The 15800-nt window shown below is 38.9% G+C and overlaps 1 protein-coding gene across 2 annotated transcripts in view; it reads right to left on the bottom strand.

The window, feature by feature from the left end:
- Positions 1-15800, bottom strand: part of INPP5F (inositol polyphosphate-5-phosphatase F) — an 87312-nt gene that overhangs the window by 37404 nt on the left and 34108 nt on the right. Inside the window, exons 3-6 of one of the 2 annotated variants that reach the window (XM_049103637.1) lie at positions 14159-14245; positions 10378-10514; positions 670-798; positions 277-444 (exon numbers count right to left, since the gene is read on the bottom strand). In XM_049103637.1, coding sequence (XP_048959594.1) covers positions 277-444; positions 670-798; positions 10378-10514; positions 14159-14245 — 521 coding nt within the window. The remainder of the gene's footprint in view (positions 1-276; positions 445-669; positions 799-10377; positions 10515-14158; positions 14246-15800) is intronic. The other variant, XM_025467426.3, reaches the window with a different exon arrangement.

The following is a 15800-nucleotide window of genomic DNA, read 5'->3' as shown; positions in this document are numbered from 1 at the left end:
CTAGGGGTGGTGGAAGGGGAGGTGGGCGGGGGATGGGGGTGACTGGTTGACGGGCACTGAGGTGGGCACTTGATGGGATGAGCACTGGGTTTTATTCTATATGTTGACAAATTGAACACCAATAAAAAATAAATTCATAAAAAAATAAATAAAATAAAATAAATAAATGAAAAGATAGCACTATTGAAAAAAGAAAAAAGAAACATGTTGTCTGTGGTTTCCTAGAGAAGCCAAATGGGTCTGAAACTGTTCTGCTCTGAGCTAGGAGAGGAGTACCTTCTGCCAAAGGGGACGGGGGTCCCTCTCCCCAGCACTCTGCCTCTGTACTGAATTGGTCAGGTCATAGGTCAAGCTATAGTAAAAAGATTCCGAGTCCATGAACATCTTCAGTAACTCCTCAAGTAATCTTCTCTCCAACTTCTCCTTTTCTTTACTTTCCTTAACCTGTAAGAAATTAATCTATTATTACCGCAGGAATTCAATGTCACAGCATTACGTGGATAATAGCCAACTTCCCAGGAGAGAAGTGAATATAATCCCAAGGACCATGCATAGATAGAGCTTTCATAAGATGAGCAGTTTGAAAACAAGTTTACTGGGAAGAAAATTACCCTTCAATTTAAAACTAATCAAAGATGAATTCTAAGCCCCTATTAGTTAAACTCTTACTTTCTTTTTATTAGGCGCAGACACATTCGATTTAATATGCGTAAAGGTCTTCAGTAGAAACTTTGAGTCATCGGGAGATGGTACAATCTTCTCTGGTTTGTTAATTCCAAAATGATGCTTCTTACAGAGCTAAATAATTAGAAGGAAACAGAAAATTGTTATTAATATCTGCTTGTTAAATGTTCAAGTATGAGTGCAGAAGTGGCCGCTACTGCTCATGCACTTTGGTCAAAAGAAAACTTCCAGATTTATTATTCAAATGAGCAAGCAGATAACTGATCAAGAAAGCACACCTGTGGTTTCGAGGATTAGAAAGCTATTGTAGAGGATAAGCAAAGAATATAAGACAGGATATCCTTAGGATTTAGGAGCGGGAAATTCAGGTTAGGGTCAGTAATTACTAGCAAGTTCTTAGTCAATACAACTGAAGAATAAAATGCTTTGGGTAGGGTTTATTAATGCTTTGAAAATTGACATCTAAGATTAAAAACATTGCAAAATACACATCTGCTGTGCTCCAGGGGCATTACTTTACAGTTAGCTGTGGAAAATATTCATTCATGCTAGTTAACTGAGGTGTTTTGGTTGAGAAGATGTCAAGAGTCTGCTCTATTGGGAATCTTAAAAGCTGGACATTCCAACCACTCTTTCTCCTTCCATCTTTACACACACTAATGGAATCAGATGAAAACCTGCTCTTTGGGACCACAGATTAGTTAAATTTGAAGAAGCAGTAAGTAGAGGCTGCAAGAAACATGCAGTCCAACTGGTAAAGATGAGGAAGAGGATGAGAACATGTTAAGAGATGGGTACAGGGGTTCTAAAGAAAGCCACCTGGTTAAAGTCAAGGGTTTTACAAGTAATTTCATGCAGCTCAACACAGAAAGCAAGTATTCTGAAAGGTACACAAAGATTCTTTTTTTTTTTTTAAAGGTTTTATTTATTTATGAGATACAGAGAGGCGCAGAGACACAGGCAGAGGGAGAAGCAAGCTCCATGCAGAGAGCCTGACGCGGAACTCGATCCCCAGTCTCCAGGATCAGGCCCTGGGCTGAAGGTGGCGCTAAACCGCTGAGCAGTCCGGGCTGCCCTACACAAAGATTCTATTAACCATATGCAGTAATTCCATTTTTTCAACATACTAGTTGTATTACTATGCTAAGTGGCAGACTCTCATTAAGAACATTACTAAGTGCCTATTATAACTGGTTTCTTACTAAATAATTACCACTACTAGGGTGTTTCTAATCACTTGGGTTTTGCAACTTGATTACAACTTTTTGCCACTCCTGCTCTACCAGTGAACACACGGGGACTAAAGATGAAGTTGCGGGATCCCCGGGTGGCGCAGCAGTTTAGCACCCCCTTCAGCCCGGGGTGCAATCCTGGAGACCCGGGGTCGGGTCCCGCATCAGGCTCCCTGCATGGAGCCTGCTTCTCCCTCTGCCTGTGTCTCTGTCTCTGTCTCTCTCTCTCTCTCTATTGTGAATAAATAAATAAAATCTAAAAAAAAAAAAAAAAAAAAGATAAAGTTGCTCACAGTCGTCCTGCCAAAAGTGGGCTAACAATTTCCCAAAAAGTGAGCAAAAGTAACAAGATCTCAAGTTGATAGGGAAGGAGAGAAGAATTAAGCAAACGGACACGGCTCCAGGAGCTCTCTCTTCCCCGCCTTCCCCAGGGCACCTCCCATCAGCATAGAAACACACCTTCAGTTGATGCCTCTTCCTCTGCCAACCAGTGTCCCACTCCTTTGTACTCCTCATTACGCCCAACCCCTCTTCTCCCATGTCTCTCCTTAGCCACTCCAGTCTGCCGTCAGCCCCCTACTACTCCGCCTACACTGCTATCTTCATTGTGACCAACACGATGAAGCTTCTATTTTGCTAAGCCCAGTGGTGGATTCTTGGTCCTTAAACTCTCAGTAGTATCTGACACAGTTCGTTGCTCCCTCATCCTCTCTGCTACACTGTACACTTGGCTTTCACTGGTCTTCCTTCTTTATATCTTTTACTGGTTCCTTTCTGACCATTTGACTTCTTAATGTCTTGACCACCACGAGATTCAGTTCTTGACCCTCATCTCTATTTACATTTACTTCCCTGGTAATTTCTCCCAGTCTCATGGCTTCAGATATCTTCTATATGCCAACTCCTCCCTCTCAAATGGATATTTCCAGCCCAGCTCTCTCTAGACTCAAAATTCTAGATTCACAAATCCCAATATTTCCACTTGAATTTCCACCAGGCATCTCAAGCTCAACCAGTCCAAAATCAGATGCTCATCTTCCCTCTACTGCCTTCACCACCTACCACTTTCTTCCCCTTGCTTACTACACTGTGTCCACACTGGCCTCCTTGCTGCTCTTCAACATGTTGGAATACTTACACCTTGGGGACTCTATTCTAGCTGTCCTTTCTGCCCGTACACCCCCTCCCCAGACCTTTTACCACAATCTCTCCACCCCTGGGCACTTTCCCCACTACCCTTACTCTGTCCAACTTGTATTTCCCATAGCATATATTATTTCCCAATGTACTACATAACACATAATTATTATTATGCAGATGTTTATTGTCTGACTTCCATCTACTATACTGGAAGTTTTATAATGGCAGACATGTTTGTTTTATTGACTCCTGCATCTCTAATCCCTTAGTAGTACTTCACATAAGAGGTCTCAATAAATATTTGTTAAATGAATGGATAATCTCTGATGGTAAAATATAAACGGCAACCTCCAGATTCATACATTGAGCATGCCTATAGGTAGTCCTGGGAAAACAGTAACTCCCCCTTTTCCATGAATATACCCTACACACCCCCATCTTCATTGGTGCAGATTCACTGGGGCAGTAGAGAAGCATTTTTGAAAAGACGCTCTCCCAATGTCCACAATAGCCAAACCGTGGAAGGAGCCTCGGTGTCCATCGAAAGATGAATGGATAAAGAAGATGTGCTTTATGTATACAATGGAATATTACTCAGCCATTAGAAACGACAAATACCCACCATTTGCTTCAATGTGGATGGAACTGGAGGGTATTATGCTGAGTGAAGTAAGTCAATCGGAGAAGGACAAACAGTGTATGTTCTCATTCATTTGCGGAATATAAATAATAGTGAAAGGGAATATAAGGGAAGGGAGAAGAAATGTGTGGGAAATATCAGAAAGGGAGACAGAACATAAAGACTCCTAACTCTGGGAAACGAACTAGGGGTGGTGGAAGGGAGGAGGGTGGAGGGTGGGGGTGAATGGGTGACGGGCACTGAGGGGGGCACTTGACGGGATGAGCACTGGGTGTTATTCTGTATGTTGGAAAATTGAACACCAATAAAAAATTAGTTTATTAAAAAAAAATGAAAAGACGCTCTCCCATTAGTCCCGTTGCTGCTTCTGCTTATGACACCAAGCAACTGTTGATTAGCAATTTTTATATAGAATGTTAGTAATTATCTAGTCATATTAATAACACTCTTACATGCCCAAACCTAGTTATAGACTGTTGCAATTTTAGTTTCCAAAACTGGATGTTATGCATTTGTCACACAGTTATTCCTTAAGAATATTCAAGCCAGCAAAATATCCCCCAGAAATATTTCAAAGCTGATGCTCAAGACCTAGCTATTCTAAAGTAACCTTGTAGCACCACACCTTGCCTGCATCCATGCATTCCTCACTCTTAGGAGGAGGGGAGTCCCTTTTTCTCTGCAAGGCTAGTTTCCTGCTACGTCCCGAGGACCAGGACCCTTCATTCACTCCTCTCTGCATTGTTCCGATCTCTAGGAGCCCCTCTCTTACCATCTTTTAACCTTGTTCGAGTTTACCAGAATATGTATTTTTTTAATCCATTCCTCAACCCTAGAATCTCCTCTGAGTTAGCAGGGTACAAATGGTTCAAGTGACTGCTAATTGTGAGAACATGGTCTAGTTGATGTAGGTCAAAGAATGAAAGGCCAATGGGACCTCCTGGGCAGAGTAAAACCAGGACCTTTTCAACTCTGAGAAGGATAAACCTTATTCTCTAAGAACAGGACACTAACAATCACTCCTGTGGTCTCTTCCTCTGGTCCTCACGACTCTGGGCTCTTCCCTCCTCTCACTGCTCCTTTTCAGTCTTCTTCCTTGGCATCTCTTTCTGTCTCTAAACACAGTGGTATTTCCCAACGTTCTGCCTTAGCTCTCTTCCCCTTCTTCATGCAGCCTAGAAAACACTGTCCTCTCCTAATTTTAACTACTGGTATGCTTACATATTTCTAAAGCCATTCTTTTGCTTTGAGTTCATGAGTTCATTTTGAGTTCACAAAAATATAACATCTCCCAGCTACTGACACACTAGTCCCTCAAATTCAGCATCTCCCAGTCTAATCAACATTTGTTTCCCAAATCTTGTTCCTTTTCTGGTTGCCCTACCTCACTGATGACACTACTCTACTGGATCCCTTAAGAAAGAAACCAAGTGGTCATTTTCCATTATTTTCCTCTATTATCTCTCCTACCAATCCCAATTACCTCATGCTGATTGCCAGTGTGTTCATTCACATCCTTATCTTTTGCCCAGATTAGTATTTCTTAAGGCAGGTGCTACCAGCTTAACAGACAGAAGAATTCTTTATGAATGATTATCCCATACAGAATAGACAACCTAACAAGCCTCCTCTCGTGAGCTGGGGAGTCGCACTTCAGCACCAGACTTTGGCGCTGTGCATGGTCCCAGGGCCCCATCTCTCCTATAGCCCTTTGTTAAGTTACTCTGCAGGGGCCAAATCTCCAGTTCCCACTTCCTTATTCTGGACCCAGAACCCAGGAGGCCTAGGGTCTCAGTTCAATTGACCACCCACTGAAGATGAGATACTGCTTCTCTCTAGGCCTGGCAATGTCTTTTGCTTTTTTTTCCTTTTTCTTTCTTTTTAAAACAATCTACCCCCTTCCTCGGCTTGGAACACAACCCAATCCCAATATCCCTTAACTTTCTTATCTACAACCCTCAAATCCAAAAATCTCTGAAACCTAGAAGTTCATTTTTTAAGTTTGTAACAAATTCATTTAATGGCTAAATATGCCCGGAATAGATATGAGGCTGTTATTAGTCATCCTTTATACCCCATAGTATGAATATTCGTAAGACTCTTCAATAAATATTAATGTAATGTATTATGGGGTAATGCCCAGACTCACTGGGTACATATTGAATACATGGACTAGCCTTTTGAAACTCCCCCAAATCCTGAACTCAAATATGGCCCCAAGTTTTTCAGAGGACTGTGATCTCTACAGGAGAGCACAAACTCATGATACCATCTTAATCTGGAAATCTCTTTCTGTCTCTTAAACCAATTTTTCTAAACAGATTTAAATTTACCTTAAACAATTCAAAAAATATTTTAGAGTCTTCCACATTGTTACCTTTAGAAAAGTATAGACCACTATCATTTTTAAAAGGGTAACAATTTTTTTTAAAGCAGGCTACCATTTTTAAAAAAGTTTTTGTTATAATTACCCAGTGTTCATCATGACAAGCACATCCTTTAATCCTAAAAGGGTTAAATTTAGTCTTACTAAAGATCTAAGATAGAGAAAATAACTTCTTGGGATCACATCCAGTCCGAAGATGCTTTGTTTAGACAGAGCTCTTAGAATTACAACATACAGTGCTGATAGTGGGATCATCTTCCCTTTCCCAGAGGCCCAGCCAGTTCTGTACAGTATGTGCTTAAGCCCTTATTCACAGCTTTGATACACATCATCTCAAAAAGAAAACCACCACCACAAGCTCCCTGATGGTCCTCTAGTTTTTCTATTACTGTAGCCACTTATAGTTCACAACCAAGATTAAGGGCTGATGTTACTGCTACTGTTTAAGAAAAGGAAAATAGATGATTTTACTTTAAAAGTTGTTATCTATGTCCATCTGGAGCTAAAATTTTAAACAGATGTCTAGAGGGAAACTAAATATGGAAAATGATACAGTTATCTATTAAGGCAATGAGATACACCAAGTAAGATATGCAGACATGGGACAGAAGCCTATAAAACTTTAAAGGATATTTTCTCAAAAGAAAGAACATCTATATTCTTGTCTATTTGAACCCCAAGGATTCTTCATACCCTTGTATAGATCATTTTTTAAAAATGGCACACTGCTTTGAAAAACAGTCTGGTGGTTCCTCAAAAGGTTAAACATAGAGTTATCATGTGACCCAGCAATTCCTCCTAGGTGGACACCCTAGAGAAAAGAAAACACATGTCTACCAAAAACTTGTGCATGAATGTTCACAGAATTATTCATCATAGCCAAAAAGTGAAAACAATCCAAATATCCATCAACTGATGAATGAATAGATAAAATGCAATGTATCCATATGTGGGATGAAAAGCAATTAAGTACTGCTATATACAAACAACTGGCATCCACCTTGAGAACACTATGCCAAGTAAACCAAAGCCAATCACAAAAGGCCATGTATTATGTGATTCCATTTATAAGAAAGGTTCAGAAGAAGCAAGTTTAGAGAGACAAAGTAGATCAGTGGTTGTTTAGGACTAAGGGAGCTAGGATTCGGAGAGAAATGAGGAGTGACCGCCAATGAGCACAGGGCTTCTTCATGAAGAACATGCATGAATATGTTCTAAACCGATTGAAAGCCACTGAATTATATACTGCAAATGCGTGAACTGTATAGTATGTCAATTTTTTTTAAATTGCCAAACAAACATTATACTTGAGGTAAAAAGGTAACCAAGGCAGAAAACTAGAAAATCTATTAATTCCAGATTCTGGAATAAGATTGCTCCTGCTCCTCTAATAAAGTCCTAGCGAATCTGAGAATAGTGACTACACTAAAGAGCCTGAGGCCCTGCTAGGAAAGGGTAAGGACACTGAAAGTGATACACAGGCAGCCAAATTAGAAAGACATAGAAAGAAATGTAAGACTTGGTTTTGTTTTTTAAAAATCTGTTTATATGCATATGTATGTTTATGAAAAATAATAGGAGTTAAAGCAGAAAAAATATGCAAAAATGCATATGATGAAAACTATTCTGAAAATTTGAAAGTAATACTGTTCCTTCAAAGAGCTTAGGGCAAATAGAAATAACCACTAAAACTCACTAGAATATGGACAATGATTACTTCTAAGAAGTGGGTTTTTTTCCTTCTCATTTACAATTTAGTACATCAAAACAAATCAAAACAAACAAAAATTATCAAGCTTCTAAAACATCCTTTTAAATGCATTTATATGGAAACTGAAATAAAGGTCCCAAAGACTTAAATTAACATGTCAGAAAATAAGCAAGCAATTCATGATTTCCACATAGCTGTTCTTTGCCCTTCCTCCTATTATTCACTGCTGGAAAGGAGCTCTAAATCTACTACCAGGGTCCCCAGGCTTAATGCTCAGACCAGAATGCCAGCCCAAGGGGCGCTCCCCATCAAGGCAAAGACTGGTGACAGAAAGCCATGCTGATCTTTCGGTTTGTCAGCAAAGCCATCCAAAGACACTGATGACAAATTAATTGGCTTAGTAAACTAACAGAATTTTGCTCTTCCCCACAATAAAATGTAAACAAAAATTACAAACACCTGCCTTTAATAGGCCTAATTACTACCTAAGTGATTTGTCTCTGGATCAGCAATAATGAATAAGTGAATAATCTTCTAGCTCTACTACCAATAAAGAGAAATATTTTATTCAAAATTTTATTTTTTGATTCCTGTAATAAAGAGAATATCAGGGTCCTCTTAAATTCACTTTTAAAGATTATATTTATTTGAGAGAGAGAGAGAGAATGAGAGTGAGTGAGCGATGGGAGGAGCAGAGGCAGAGAGAGAAGCAGACTCCCCACTGAGCAGGGAGCCCAACATGGGGCTCAAACCCAGGACCCTAGGACCTGAGCCAAAGGCAGATGTTTAACCAGGGGAGCCACCCAGGTGCTCCCTTTTAACTTCATTTTAATGTTGGTTTCTTAAAATTAGTTCATCAAATTACCAGTAAAAGCTGAAGCATAAAAATAACTATATTTTTACTTATTTTTATTTTTATTTTTATTTTTTTTAAATCTTTTTTTTTTTAATTTATTTATGATAGTCACAGAGAGAGAGAGAGAGAGAGAGAGAGAGAGAGGCAGAGACACAGGCAGAGGGAGAAGCAGGCTCCATGCACCGGGAGCCTGACGTGGGATTCGATCCCGGGTCTCCAGGATCGCGCCTTGGGCCAAAGGCAGGCGCCAAACCGCTGCGCCACCCAGGGATCCCTATTTTTACTTATTTTTAAAACAATTTAGCCCTGTCCCCAAACATCCTCCCCAAGAGCCCAGCCTAGAAAAATATGGATTAAATTGTGGGGCAGTAGATGCTATGTTACCTGTTACCTGCTACCCTTTTAACTTCATTTTAATGTTGGTTTCTTAAAATTAGATCATCAAATTAAAAGCTGAAGCATAAAAATAGCTATATTTTTACTTATTTTTAAAACAATTTAACCATGTCCCCAAACACCCTCCCCAAGAGCCCAGCCTAGAAAAATATGGATTAAATTGTGGGGCAGTAGATGCTATGTTACCTGTTACCTGCTATTTAGGTAAGAGGGTGGCAGCTCAGAGTGATACAGGACCAGATGGCCTGTGGCCAGGTCCAGACCCCACCATTTGCCAGCTGTGACTTAAGACTCCTTTCTTCATCTGTACAGTGTGGATCCATTAGTATTTACCTTACAGAGTGATCTATGGGATTAAATATGATAATCCACATAACTTTCAGAGCTTCCCACATCACAGTGATCAAGATAGCCTAGGACTGGGGCGCTTAGGTGGCTTAGTTGGTTGAGCAGCTGACTCTTGATTTCGGCTCAGGCCATGATATTGGGGTCACGAGATCAAGCCCCATGTCAGGCTCCCCATTCAGCATGGTGTCTGCTTGAGATTCTGTCTGTCTCTCTGCACCACCCCCATGTGAGCGCTCTCTAAAATAAATAAATCTTTTTAAAAAAGAGAGAGAGAGAGCGAGCCTAGGACTAGGGCAGAGTGATGACACCCCTAGATGCCAATTCTTGCACCAACAGCAAACATAATACAAATGCTTTTGTGTGCTACTTCTACCAGATGGTGGTACAGTGTGGTAAAAAATACTGGCCCTGGGAAATCTCATTATTTTGGCCTTAAGTCTCTCTATTGCAGGCTTGGTTCCTTCCTGAAAAATTAAAAGATTGCACTAGATCAGTGGATTCTTTCTTTGAGAAAAAAAAAAAAAACTTAAAAAAATTATAAAAGAAATATATGCTTAGAAAAATTTCAAGAAATACAGATTTAAAAAGGATATAGAGTAAGTTAAATCTCATCTTCTTAACTATCCTCTCTCTCCCCCAAATCAGGAGTTTTCAAACTGTACTATGCAGAACCCTAGGGCTCCCTAGGAGCAGAAAGTGGTTTTCCATAGGAGGCCACCTGGGCTGGATCCCAAGGATCTCCTCCCCCACATCACCACCTCAACCAAAGCCGCCTCTGCTTTTATGCATCTGTTATACTGGATTTCACAGATCTTGAAACAAAGTTTCCACTACTGAAGTGAAGTTTGAAAACCACAGGATTCAATTACTTTAAAAATATTATCTAGCTCTAGAATTAAGATTTTGGTCTATTAACCAAATCCTCATATTTGTTACTATATTTATACCAAGTTACCATAAAACTTCCTGAGACTTCCACCTTACCTCTAGCTCAAGATCCTGAGGCTCCATCTCAGAAAGTGACAGCACAGCAATTTTGGTGACTTTACAGACCTCATGGTCTCCTGGAAGTTTGCCCACCAATGCTTTCTGCCGAATTAAAATAAGCCACCATGGAAGATCTGAAAGAGAAAAGTCACACTAATGTCTGGTATCTATAAAATGCTACTATCCTGGCAAGCTGAAGAATAATCTAACAACAAAATATACATACGATATAACACTTTAAAGTAAAGCACATGACAAAGATATATAAATGGCCATCAAGACAAACATTATATGGTCTCATTCATTTGGGGAATATAAAAAATAGTGAAAGGGAATATAGGGGAAAGGAGAGAAAATAAGTGGGAAATATCAGTGAGAGTGACAGAACATGAGAGACTCCTAACTCTGGAAAATGAACAATGGGTAGTGGAAGGGGAGGTGGGTGGGGGGTTGGGATGACTGGGTGACGGGCACTGGTGGGGGGGCACCTGACGGGGTGAGCACTGGGTGTTATGCTATATGTTGGCAAATTGAACTCCAATAAAAAAATATACAAAAATTTAAAAAATGGGGCAGCCCGGGTGGCTCAGCAGTTTGGCATTGCCTTCAGCCCAGGGCCTGATCCAGTCCCATGTCGGGCTCCCTGCACGGAGCCTGCTTTGTCCTCTGTCTGTGTCTCTGCCTCTCTCTGTCTCTCTCTCATGAATGAATAAATAAAATCTTATAAATAAATAAATAAATAAATAGCCTTCAACATGTAAAAAGATGTTCAATCTCACTTATAACGAGAGACATGGAAACTGAAATGCAGTGACATCATTTCATCCATCAGACTGCGGAAAATATGAAGGTACGAGAGCACATTCCCTAACAAGGCTGTGGGAACGAGAGGCAATGTCATACAGTTCTGGTGGGAATACAAACAGATACAACTTTTCTGGAGGAAAATTTAGTGATACCTAATAATAAAACATGCACTTTACCTTTAACATAGCAATTCCACCCTTGAGTTTACCCTGAAAATACACAATCAACCCAAAAGTATGTACACTCAAGTTTATTCATTGTAGCAGTCTGTGACTGCAAGATATTGGAAACAACTTAATTGTCCAAAAATAGGAGAATGGCTGAATAAACTAGGACACATCCACTCAGTGGAGTACTATGCAGAGAGTAAAGAAGAATTAGGCATGTTCTAGGAACTGATGAGGAATGATTCTTGATTATATTACATGGATAAAGATATATTTATAGAACAAGGAGATATTAAAATCATATAAGACTTTATATTATTAAATCAAAGCACAAAAGAATATCAAGAGTATGCCACCCTTTATGTAAGAAAGCAGATATGAGGGGCACCTGGGTGGTTCAGTCAATTAAGTGCTGGCCTCTCAGGGTCATGATATGGAGTCCTAGTCAGGCTCTGCCCTTAGCAGGGAGTCTGCTTGGGATTCTCTCTCCCTCTCTCCTTCTCCCCCTCCCCCTGCATATGTATGTGGGCTTGCTCTCTAAAATAAATAAATCTTTTAAAAAAAGATATGAGAAAATATGCATATATCTGCAATTTACACACCAAAAATAAGAGCAATAAACTAGAAATTAATGAGACTGGTTATCTACAGAGGATAGGCAGAAACAGGATGGAAGAAGGGAGATCAGGGGAAGTGACAGTTCTCGGAGTATACCTTTTTTTTTTTTTTTTTTTAAAGATTTTATTTATTTATTCATGAGAGAGAGAGAGGCAGAAACACAGGCAGAGGGAGAAGCAGGCTCCATGCAGGGAGCCCAACATGAGACTCGATCCCAGGTCTCCAGGATCAAACCCTAGGCCAAAGGTGGCACTAAACCACTGAGCCACGAGGGCTGCCCATGAGTATACCCTTTTATATAGTTCTGACTAGTGATGTCTCCCTTCTCAAAAATAAATAGTTCCTTTCAATGGCAGCGGGGGAAGGACAGAGAGAGGACAACTCAAAACAAAATGCAAACACTAATTCAACTGTGCTTCAAACGAAAAGTGTAACCACACTATTAGAAAAAAACGCACCTAAATAACTATGGAAAACAAAAGACAAAAAGAACTGCATATAATATTGTACTCTGGTGAGTGACTTTGTTGGAAGGATATGAGTTAGCAATTCCAAAACTACTTTATGTGTACACTAGCACTTATAGCAAATAATAGACTGAGGAGAATGGGCAATCGTGGGGGAGGGGGGGAGTGGTATGATGGTAAAACAAACTAAAGAATCTTTAATAAATACAAGAATTGTTGGCCTCTATCCAGAGGCCCAACAATTATCTTCCTAATCATAATTTTTACTTCTCACAAAAGATTTTTAATTAAATGGGAAATGGTCTATGAAAGACAGCATGCAAATACAATTTTTCAGTTCATGAAGTTACACTCTTAAAAAAATACTACCTAACTAGCAACAAACATTAAAATAATTGAAATAGTGCTTCAGTAATTTCTTGTGGAAAACCAACATGACGGATATATATTTACCATATAAAAAATGTTCTTAAAAGAGAAATACAGTATTTCAATTTCCCCTAAATATCAATCAACTCTCATGTTAGGGATTATGCTCTGAAGATGTGCTTTAGGCATTTCAAAAATGCAAGAGTTTGGAAGAGTTTCATAATTCTTTATAAAGTAGGGTGGAAATTTACTATAAAGCTTCAAAGCTTTTACAGGCTATTTCATTATTCATTATCATTAAACATTAACCAAAGACCTACCATGGGCTAGGGAGTATTTCAGGCATGGATCAAGATCAGTTATCAAGCACCTATCATATAATAAATCAAATACGTAATAAATAAAGCATATCATACTTGTTCTTCAGAAGGGTAAGAGTTAGCAACAAATAATATACTGTTGCATATGTCAATACATTTTGTTGAATAAAACAAAATACTTACCATTGGTCTCCTAATCTCACAGGAATAATTTCTATTTTACACTGAACAGATTAAAGCATTGGCAGCTGACCAGACAAGCCAACACTGTGAAGCCCTTTTCCTACTTCATGCCTTCTTACTGGAGTTTACTTGGGATACATTTCATATTAACATTGCAAATTATGATTTTTTTTTGCAAATTATGATTTTAATAAATCACAGCAATGAAAAACACAATGTGCATAATCAAATGTAATAAAGATCCTTCCAATAAAACATCTAATAATTGCATAGTGCCAAAACATTAACCTTCGAGCAAAGGTTTTACTCCATACATAAACTCACTTGGGAAACCAAAAGGCATCATTTTTTTCACAAATATTGCCAACACTGAAACACAACTTACAAATTCAAATACACTTTAGAAAAAATGTGAAAAATTGAAGTGCTTTTTAAAAATATATATATTATGGGCTGAAGTTCAATAGATCTAGGGAGTTAGGATGAAGATTAAATATGAGAAAATATAATGTAAATGATCAAACAATAGAGAATCTGTAAATAGCAGCCTTCCCTTCTCAGAAAAAGCTTTAAGGTTCTGGACTTTGAGGTCAGAACTTAGGCTTGAATTTTAGCTCACCATTTATTATTATTTTTTAAAAGATCTCATTTATTTGAGAGAGAGTGCACGAGTCAGCACGAGTGGTAGAGGCAGAGGGAGGAGAGAATCCCAAGCAGACTCCACTGAGCACAGACTTGACACAGAGCTCCAACCCAGGATCCTGAGATCATGACCTCAGTCGAAACCAAGCATCCAACACTTAGCTGACTAAGCCATCCAAGTGCCCCTACCTCATCACTTATTTACCTTTCACTTGGCAGCACAATATTTGACTGACTTCTTCCGGTTTTCTCATCTGTGGAATGGGATAAAACTGTCTGCTGCAGAGAGTAGCTATGAGGGTTAAATAATTTTTATAATTCATGTTATTATTACTGAGAGCGAATGTTTACCAGATAGCAAAATATACTATGAAGCTATGGTAAATAAAACAATGGGGTACTGGTATAAGTACGGTCAAATGAATACCAGAGTAGAACAGACACAGACTCATATAATTTGGGCACCTAGTACATGATGATTAAAGAGGGGGGAAGAGTGAATGTCATGAAATGGTGTTGAAACATATTTGTGGATAAACAAATTATCTGAAGTCTGCTTTTAAATCACTTAGCAGTTAGGAGTGTGGGGATCATGGGTTAAAAAAATGTCTTTTTACTGTTGAGCTTCCATCCAGATCTATGAACTGCATTGGGTTAACTGTGCTCTTAAGTCTTTTAATCTCCTGTTTTCAGTCAGTCTCACACATTGACCAAAAAAGAAAACATGAAAAGTAAAATAAGGGAACAGATATCGACTAGTTACAATTGAAGTAAATTGGGATGATGAAAATGTTTTGGGATTAGTGATGGTCGTACAATCTTGAGAATATATCAACAGCCACTGACTTGTTCACTTTTAAAAAGGGTGACTTTTATGGCATGTGGATTACATCTCAATTTTTTTTAAAGCGCATTCTAAAAACAAAACAAACTTGTTAGGAGTTTTAACCTAGTGAAGCAGAGAATAAAAAACTAAAAAAAGTGTATTTTCTCCCAAAGACAAAGGTAAAGTTAGAACAGCCTCCTAATTCTTGAAATACATCAACACCTCTCCAAACAGCTACCTCTTTTCACTAGTGTTCAAAAGGTAATTAAAATTATCACAATGGAAAGAAAATGAAGATTTTGAATTGAACACAAGCTATCTCCAAGCAAACTCACTGACTCTAGAAAACAAAGCAAAACAAACAAAAAACTCAGGGAAAACAATAGTAATGTCTATTCTATAATTATTTTGCTTAAGGTGAAACAGCACATATCCACCTTGGAAGCCTAGAAAGTCTGGTAAGAATAAACACATTATTAACAGGGTTAAATGCCCCAAATAATATGTTTTATTGTTTGAGCTTTAAGACAAAAAAAAAAAAATGTAGAAGTATTCAGACACTGGTGTTTAGCAGTCCCAGGAGGCATCAGGCATAATTCTGTAATTAAATTTTTTAAAGCACCAAGGCAGGCTATCATATTAATCTATGTCACCCACCAGGGGGAAAAAATGGCTCAATGAAAGCTGCCACGGTAAGATGTAAATGTCTGGTGCAACCAAGAGCCAAAGGAGACAGGCTAGCAAGGTCCTCTGGCATAAAAATATTCTTTCAACCTTTTAAACATTTTATAATGGGAGAAAAAGTCGGTTTTGTAACCCTGGGTCCTCCAGGAAGAGACAGATAAGGAATTCTGACTTCCTCAGCAAGATAAGAAAACTGATTGGGAAGGCGCTATCTTGAAAAGCATGACCAGTAGGGCAAGCTACAACAATAGTCCTGGAAAAGGTTCAGTTGCTTGCTCTATACAATAACTGACTCGCTTAAAAGGGGATAAACAATTGTGGAATAAAAATTTTCATC

Source organism: Canis lupus, chromosome 28, assembly GCF_003254725.2.
Source record: "Canis lupus dingo isolate Sandy chromosome 28, ASM325472v2, whole genome shotgun sequence".
Classification (NCBI taxonomy): domain Eukaryota; kingdom Metazoa; phylum Chordata; class Mammalia; order Carnivora; family Canidae; genus Canis; species Canis lupus.
The sequence above is the reverse complement of the archived record's forward strand: the minus strand, read 5'-3'. Positions and strand labels throughout refer to the sequence as shown.